General features: G+C 37.1%; 1 protein-coding gene across 1 annotated transcript; it reads left to right on the forward strand.

Annotated features, from left to right (window-relative positions):
• Nucleotides 1-3,109: 3,109 nt before the first annotated feature.
• Nucleotides 3,110-8,809, forward strand: LOC130547481 (deleted in malignant brain tumors 1 protein-like). Its single transcript, XM_057323445.1, has 10 exons — nucleotides 3,110-3,470; nucleotides 3,571-3,879; nucleotides 4,029-4,337; nucleotides 4,412-4,717; nucleotides 4,817-5,116; nucleotides 6,031-6,336; nucleotides 6,426-6,725; nucleotides 6,892-6,986; nucleotides 8,185-8,278; nucleotides 8,549-8,809. The coding sequence occupies exons 1-9, from the start codon at nucleotides 3,110-3,112 to the stop codon at nucleotides 8,266-8,268; spliced, it is 2,370 nt and encodes a 789-aa protein (XP_057179428.1). The 3' UTR covers nucleotides 8,269-8,278; nucleotides 8,549-8,809.
• Nucleotides 8,810-9,256: the final 447 nt, after the last annotated feature.

Consider the following 9,256-nt stretch of genomic DNA (forward strand, 5'->3'; position numbering starts at 1 on the left):
GACCAGGTTACTTTGGTAAAAGAAGCTTGTTGCTGTTGTTCCAACAACATTCTGATGTTTCAGGGTTTGGGATATACTGTATAAGCAGCCTGTGAAAAGTGTCAACACAAATATGTCCCAAACATCAGGATTCCAATAAAGGAGTAGTGAAGTGAAGTGATTTATTGTGCAATGCTTTTCTCAGGCTTATTTTGACTATACCTATGAATGTACTTATTCTTTGTACACTACTTGTTTGTATTTCCATAAAAAATATGAATAATAGAAAATAGGTAAAACTGAAGAAAAATAGCATAACGATTCTTCTTTATTAGAGCTCAAATTTCAGCGGTTCTTATTTACTTTTTATATTTTTCACTTTAGCTCATACTGGAGTTTTGTATTTGAACACAGAAAGGAAACAGAGAACAAGGATGGAGATATTTCTAAGGGCTCCACAGCTTGTGAGTATTTGGTATTTTGTAACATTTGGTGTTTGTATATATGAGAGAATTATATTGTATGTGTTTTATATTGAAGATGTGTTTTCCATAACTTAGATGAACATTTTCATTACAGTTGCATTTTCTCATAACACACAATCCATAGTGACTTGTAAATGTGGAAATGTACAAACATTATCAAACAGGGAAACATTTCCCCAATTCAACGGGACCACAGTGGTATACAGTACATTTATATTTGGCACCAAACAGTAATATTATTACCAAATAGTAAGTATTATTATTATTATTAGAACCAAGGGTGAGAGCCATGTGTGACAGTTTGCATAAATGAAAACCAAGTGAGCAAAACTTCAGTTGGTATTCAAATCTGTCTTTCCACATAATGTTATTCTTCAACATAGCAATGTTTTTCCACAACAGAAATATGCACACAGTCCATTATTTAAATATTTTTAATGAAATATACTCCTACTGTATTTCATCCCTCTAATGTAAATTACTTTCGTCCAATGTATGAATAAGTATTGGTGCAATTTACCAAAAATGCATTTACAAAATGCAAAGGCAAAATTGAAAAGCTAGTATTGCAAATCTTTTGCATGCAGTGAGTTTTGGATGACGTCACCATGCTCCATGGTTCCATCTTGAGAAATGCATTTCAACCCTTTCATGCAACCAGTTTGAACTGATTTGACTTTTTTTATTATTAACCTACCGTCATGTCATTCCAAACATGACTTTGTTCTTTTGCAGAACACAAAAGATTATTTGGAGGAATGGTAACCCACTGACTTCCATTGTGTGGACACAAAACCATTTCTCAGAATATCATCTTTTGTGTTCCACAGAGTCAATTGTAGGTTTTGAAGGGTAAATAAAAGACAGATTTTATATTTTTTATCATTCGTTTGAATGTTTTTTTCCTGCCCAGTGTTTGTGCTATAGCTCCAACTGAGCTCGTTTCTCATCCAAATTGCTTGCTTTTATCTCGGTCTTTATCCGAGTTTATGTGTGTTATCACCAACCCTGATGTGCAAGAGTCATCATAAGTTGTCTTATAAAGTTAATCCTGAATGGTCAGTCAAACGAGAGTATAAAATGTCTGCCAAAATGTTGTGATGTACAACTGCATTCATTCTATACATGTATACATTAACAGGCTCTCTTTTTTAGAACTTTGATAAACTTTCACACCACCCAACTAAATGTTATCTGTAAATAAAGGATGTTGCTGGAGGCCGCAGTGCATGGAATCATGGATATCATCTCAAAACACATGCAAACCATCATGCAGGAAAAGGATGTTCATATGTCACTAATTTGTTTACAGGGACATGAAATGAGCTCGGTCACGTACACACAATAAGTCACGCATAGCTTCAATGTATGGAAACCTGGGGACCGTAGTTACCTTGAGAAGGACTGGGTGATAGGAATTCTCTTTTTGGATTTGGAGTTTTATTGACAACACTGTTGAGCTGTATACTGCGGGGTTTGTGTTTTTCATGTCAGCGTACATTTATAGCACTTTCAGTCATACTGTATGCATGCGAACGTCGCTGGCATGATGTTTTTTTTAGGGCATTTATGTAAATATAAACAAATGTCAAGTCCAGCATTATTAAAATTGGACATTTTTCCATGTGTTTTGAATTGCAAATTGTACTCTCATTAAGGAAGTTGAAACCGGCCAACTAAATACCATCACATTGACAATTGAATAAATATAGCTCCTGGCTTTTGCTCACAGAATTTTTGAGTAGGGTGAGATAAACAAAGCAGAGAAATTCCAGCTTGCTCTTGAACCCTGACAAGCTTTACATTTGGTGAACGGGGTGTCATCAAATTCAGGCTTTATAGCAACCGATCCACTATCATTTTATTGGTCTATAACTACTATAGGTGCAGCGTTGAACTGTAAATCCTGCACCAGACATGATTCCAATGGAATGTATAGCATGAATGCCATATACGTCGTCACTGTAAACATCTGCCAAATGCATATTAACGCTGAGTCATTTGGGGGGAGGAACGGAGAGAACAGGTGATCCAAATCCAAATAAACCACCTGGACATCTCCTTAACTTTATCTGATGCTGAAGACTAAGAAACTAGGAGACAGAAGTGGCATTTTACAAGGTTAACGAAATCTAATAATGACTTGTTTTTTTTGTGTTTTATTTTGCCTATGATTGTTTTTCTGGTGTGGCTATTTTTCTCTCAATACGTAAAAATACTGTTTTCTCATTTCACAAATTCTATAAACTAGAAAACTAGAAAAAATACAGTAAATGTATGTGTGCAGGTGGACAATAGAAAAAAAAAGTTCTTTAGTAGAATGGTACCAAACAAATGTGTAAATTTTGCTTGCCAACAAAACGAGTAAATGTGATGTTAAGAGTAATTGGGTTCTCTGTTATTTTTTCAAATAATTTGGTTTCCAAAACTTTATTTTGTTTATTCGACCAATAAAATTAATAATTTGTAATTTCTTTTCAGGAACATGTTTTATTTCTTGTGGCTCATTCTTCTGTTGGGTAAGAAGAAACAGCTTTTTATATATATATTTTTATTTTAAATCTACCTTTATAATAAAACCACGTTAAGCGCCTCATGAATATTCAATCTGAAGTGGTTTATAAAAATGTATGTAAATAGTATCCATGATGATCTATGACATGTGCCATACAGATTTTAGAAACGGAACACAAGGCCAGTCTCTTGTGAGGTTGGTGAATGGTGTTGACTGCTCTGGACGAGTGGAGGTTTATTATGGTGGCGTTTGGGGAACGGTGTGTGATGATTACTGGGATCTAACAGATGCAACCGTGGTGTGTAGAGAGCTGGGCTGTGGAAATGCTAAAGAGGCGAAGATTTTTGCTTATTTTGGACAAGGTTCAGGACCAATTTGGATGGATAATGTCAACTGTTTTGGCGGCGAGTCCTCACTGATAAACTGTAGAAGGACAGGTTGGGGAGTACACGACTGTTTGCATAGTGAAGACGCCGGAGTCATCTGTGAAGGTAAATGCGAGCTAAACACAAATTGCTGAATTGAACCGATGATATTATCATAAAATGCTAAGCATTTCTAATCCCTGATCCTGTTTGTTGGTAACATCAGCCTTTATTAGGTTGATGAGCGGTTTCAACTTCTGTTCTGGACGAGTGGAGATGTATTATAATGGTCAGTGGGGAACGGTGTGTGATAATGGCTGGGATCTGTCGGATGCTGCGGTGGTGTGTAGACAACTGGACTGTGGTGATGTTGTAGAGGTGAAAGGTGGTGCTTATTTTGGTCAAGGTTCTGGAAAAATATGGATGGATGCTGCACAGTGTAATGGGAGTGAGGCTTCACTGTTGAGCTGTTCATCAACAAAGTGGGACATACAGAACTGTGACCATTCAAAAGATGCTGGAGTCGTCTGTACATGTGAGCTAAACATCTTTGGAAGAATCCATGTAGTTCTCCCATGAAAATTTCCTTTGCAAAGCTGCATAAATATTTTTGAAAAAAGTGGCAGAGTAAACAAATAAATAGCATTTTTGAAACAAAATTTTAACATCCTTTTTTAATTTTAGCTTCGGTCAGGCTGGTGAACGGCCCCGACTCTTGTTCTGGACGAGTGGAGGTTTATCATAACGGCATATGGGGAACCGTGTGTTCCGATGACTGGGACTCTATTGATGCTGCAGTGGTGTGTAAAGAGCTGGGATGTCCATCCAATGCTGAAGCCAAAACATTGGCTTATTTTGGACCTGGTTTGGAATCGATATGGATGGACGATGTTCAGTGTACAGGGACCGAGTCTATGCTAAAGCAGTGCAGGTCAAGTGGATGGGGAATACACAACTGTGCCCATGAAAATGATGCTGGAGTCATCTGTCGAGGTAGGGTGGATGCGCACATTATTTTTATCCTCATTGCTTTCATTACTTTACTACCCTACTCCACTTTGCTTTAGATATTAGACTGGTAAATGGAGCTAACCAGTGTTCTGGAAGAGTGGAGGTTTTACATGATGGTCAGTGGGGAACGGTCTGTGATGCTGGCTGGGATTTAACAGACACTGGAGTCGTGTGTGATAATATGGGATGCGGAACTCCTGTAGAAGCTAAGACGGGAGCTTTCTTTGGACAGGGTTCAGGACCCGTGTGGCTGGAAGACGTGGATTGTTACGGGAACGAGTCAATAGTGAAACACTGTCCATCCAATGAATTCAGAACAAGTACGTGCAGCCACGGACAAGACGCGGGAGTCATGTGTCAAGGTGATGGTTTATCACTAAAGATCTCATATTTATACAATTCAGTGCCTGAAAGGGCTTATGCTGTGTGTGTTAACTCTGTTAAACCAACATTTCATGCAGAGGTAAAGCTGGTGAATGGGACCGGTCCATGTGATGGAAGAGTTCAGTTGCTTTATAATGGTCAATGGGGTGCTGTGTGTCACACTAGTTGGCGTCTGGAAGATGCTACAATTTTGTGTCGAGAGCTGGGCTGTGGTGAAATTGTGGAAGCCACCTCCTTTGTGGGTCCATTTGATGAGCCGATATGGATGGATAATGTGGCATGTAGAGGAACTGAGGTGAAACTGCAGAGCTGTCCGTTTACCAGAGGGGGCGTGAGCAGTTGTGGGGACGGACTTTACGCAGGAGTTGTCTGCAACAGTAAGATCCTTTTTGACGCTTCCTCTTTGAGTCGCAGATAATGCAGAACATGTTTTACGAATGAGGCTTTCAAGTATCTTGCTGTTTTTAAAGCCTAAAAGGTCCCACAAAGAGTCCGCAGACATGCTGAATGCTTGCTTCAAAATGCGCTGGCGTGGTTTGTCACCTTTATAGATTTGAATGTATTTTTTTATCTTAGAAGCTCTCATTTACACAGTTTGCTACCTATAAGCAAAGTTACAATTTTATGCAAATACCTGTTACTTCTGTGCATTGAACAGCCGCGGAAAAAAAGTAGAGATCATTCCAAATTTTCATTTAATTAGCATTTCTAAATGTATTGTGGCCAGTCCAGTCCAGTGTCAATCAAAAAACAAATGACATAAAGTCATCCAACAGCAATGTAAAAGACGCATGAAACTGTGATAAAGGTTGTCGCATAAAAAATATTTGTTTTAACTTTTCCTAAATACATGTACAAAAATGACTGTTGAACTTGATTTCTTGGCAGTGTTTGAGGTCTGAACATCTCTTCTGTTTTTTTGACATGTTTGGCAGTTTTCTTTTTTAGGCAAAATAATTGAAAATGGAAACAATATTTTCGTTAGAAATATGAGAGGAATATTGTCAGTAGTTCACAGAACGAAACAAAAAGAATAATTTTACCTAAACACATAATAGTAAATTCAGAAGAACCGGAAATCATTTTGAAAGGGTCTAATATTTTTTTCCGTGGCTGCACACTACAGAAAATGCACAAACCTATACATTTTATTTTAGTCTAGGACTAGTCTTAACCCATAATATGAGGTCCCATTGATACAGTTATTTAACACTGACAGCTTTATGAGACCAAGCATCCATAACAGAGAGCTGGTGAACATCTACTCATGGTTTTGTTGACTCTCCTTTAGATGTTAGACTGGTAAATGGAGACGACGTGTGTTCTGGGAGAGTGGAGGTTTTATATGATGATGAGTGGGGAACGATCTGTGATGCTGGCTGGGATTTAAAAGATGCCAAAGTGGTGTGTAAAAACTTGGGTTGTGGGACTCCTGTAGCAGCAAAAACCGGCGCTTATTTCGGACCGGGTTCAGGACCCGTGTGGTTGGAGGATATGAGCTGTTCTGGACATGAGACAACAGTGACACAATGTCCATCAAGTGAAATAAGAACTAGCATCTGTGAACACGGACAAGATGCAGGAATCATCTGTCGAGGTAAGTCGAAATCATTGATTATGATTAATGCTCTCATAAGAAAACAATATAATGGCTTCTAAAAAGCTCATATGTGATCCAAATATCAGATATAAAGCTGGTGGATGGGACGAGTCCGTGTAACGGCAGACTTCAGGTTCTCCATAAGGGGCACTGGGGGTCAGTGTGTAACACTGGTTGGGGTCAGGAAGATGCGACAGTTTTGTGTCAAGAGCTGGACTGTGGTGAAGCTGAACAGACTATGTCATATGTGGGTCCATTTGCTGGGTCAATATGGATGGATAATCTTGCGTGTACTGGAAATGAGTCGACGCTGCAGGACTGTCCGTTTACCGGATGGGCCGTGAGCAGTTGTGGGGACGGACTTTACGCTGGAGTTGCGTGCAACAGTAAGATTCAATGTGTATTCGAGTTTTATATTTAAACTCTCTTTTAAAAACAAAGCTTAATAATGTGCTATATGAATCACTTTTTCTGATTGGCTCATTAAATAAATCGATGTTTTTCCAAGAAACCATTCTTGATGCTGTAATGTTTTCATGTGAATTGTCACAGATCTTGTGAGAAGAGCCGTGATACGGATTTTGATTACAGCTCAGAGTGATGTCGATTTCAATGACCCAAATATTAAGAAGAAACTTATGGACAAGGTGAGGTAACATTCATTTTAATGTGCACTGTAAAGATTTGCTGTAGTCTTGCAGCTGGTTTTCCAGTAACTTGCTGTAGATTTAATTTACAATTTTGTCTCAAACATATACTTACCTATTTCTTATATATTCGTTCATAAATAAGACTAAACGTCTAAGGTCACTTTTCTTGTTATGTAAATGTATCGTAATTTAATTTAATTTTAAATATTTTTTACTAGAAAACAAGCCAAAAATGCTTTAGAAGAATGTAGTTTTTCGCAGTGTTGCTGTGCTAATTCTAGTTTCATTTTGAATCTCAAAAGTCAAAGTATTTTAATTTTGATTAAAGTAAAGTTTAATCAAACTGAAAACAGCACTAATAGGAAAGTAGTTTTAAGTAGTAATTAAATCTGCAGTAAGTTACTGGCAAACCTGCTGCAAAACTACAGCAAAGTTTTACAGTGTATAAGTTCACACTATTTGTGTGGTATACAGGGGAGACCGGAAACCGCTGTACACTGCTTAATTTGAAAAGTAAAAAAAGTTTAATTGCATAACTTTTTTATTGTTTTTTTAGCTAATAAATGTTTTTTTTTTTTTTTTTAATTATTTTAATACAATGTTACCGTTTTGTTCAATGATTTAAATGATAAACTTGGCTGAATCTCAACATGTCTGCTGTATTCTCAGATGTTTCTACAGGTGTTTACTCTCTTAATGATTACTTCTTTCTCTACGCTGCCATCTAGTGGCTATGTGTGAATTACAGGAAACCAATAGATATTATTCAGTTTCTTTGTGTATTTTCCAAGTCTAGCTATTAAGATTCAATGATGAGGGATGCACATCTTATTAAAGCTGTCAGTGTCCAGAAAAGAGTAGCTGGATGTCTGGCCTGCATGTGAACCCGGGGCAGATCCATCAACCCTGACCTTGTGGGGAAATGTGTCGTTTTAGGGCATGTCCAAACTGCTTCCAGTGAAAGCACAGAGTGTGCAATAAAAAATGCTGAATGAAGTCTAAAACAATAGTTGTAGTTTTGTAGGCCAAAGCCCAGATACAAGTTAGCATTTTAGCACTTCCGGTTCCCTCATTCAAAAGGTTTTTTTTTAGTGTGTTTTTTTTGCCTGAAATAATATTTTCACGATTCATTCTACAATGTTGTCTTTGTGTGTTGATTGGGTTTTCATGCTGTACAATTCATTCAATTATACAGATAAGCCAAGCGGTTGGAAGTAAAGGGAATTATTTTGTTGACTGGAAAACACAGCGAGATGGGAGAGTATTCCACCCAAAGTAAACAACTACAGGTGTGTTCCTTTCTCTTCCTTAAACATGATTTATTTAGAAAGAGGGACCCAAGGCAACGATGAAGTTAATAGATGAGCATTGACTCTCTTGTAAAAACTAGGAGCAAATTTTGCGGAGAACTCAAAGCTCTTTAAAGACATTAATATGATACTTGACACACTTATAAAGTTTTCTAATGATCAGAAATATTTACTTTTTGCTGTGATAAATATACAGTATACGTATATTATTGATTTAGTATTACAACTGAAAACATTTTGTTTTCACAGGTGCTTTTTGAATGCAAGTCAGAAACATACAACTTTTTTTGTGACCAAAATGTTGTTATTGTTTTAAAATGTATAAAAGGATTTTATTGTCACATGTGGTAGGTAAATCGTGCTTCATGTAACGCAAATATTGTGATGCCTGCACATGTATTACAGAACTTAGAATCAGAAAGATTACATTTGGGTTGCAACTATAAATGATGGAGTAAGAATCCAGTGGGATGTAAAATAATAAAGCATAAAACTAATTCATTTAAAAAAATCGTGATTGAATTATATGTAGCCTATAATGTAATACCACTGGGTAGCTGTAATGCCCTTGACATGTACGGCATGGCGTTCAATTAAAGAGAATTAAGTTCATACTTTACTGTGTCAGTGTGTTTATTAGGGCTTCCAAAAAATGCTTCAGTTTTCTTTCTAAACCACCCAGCAGGGTTTCATTTTTGTGTTTGGGTGTAGTTTTAAAGACAGCGCTGTTGTACACACGATTGTTTGATTTCTAGCAAGTTTCTGTCTTTCAGAGCTTTTGCTTTTAGACTTTTGACTTGTTTTGTAAATTTTTTACCTGACAATTTAGGGGATTATGTGACTTTGTGTTTATAGTTTTGTCAGGGGACATGTAGCACTTTTAAACTTATGCAAACTTATGTTTAAATAACACTGCCGGCATGAGGTTTTTTTAGTGTGTTTATGTAAATATACACA

Source organism: Triplophysa rosa, linkage group LG24 (genome assembly GCF_024868665.1).
Source record: "Triplophysa rosa linkage group LG24, Trosa_1v2, whole genome shotgun sequence".
NCBI lineage: Eukaryota > Metazoa > Chordata > Actinopteri > Cypriniformes > Nemacheilidae > Triplophysa > Triplophysa rosa.

Coding starts and splice junctions, on each gene's coding strand:
- LOC130547481 (XM_057323445.1), top strand. CDS start 3,110: ATGATGATCTATGACATGTGCCATACAGATTTTAGAAACGGAACACAA. Junction 5,117..6,030: donor CGCAGGAGTTGTCTGCAACA/GTAAGATCCTTT, acceptor ACTCTCCTTTAG/ATGTTAGACTGGTAAATGGA. Junction 6,726..6,891: donor CGCTGGAGTTGCGTGCAACA/GTAAGATTCAAT, acceptor GAATTGTCACAG/ATCTTGTGAGAAGAGCCGTG.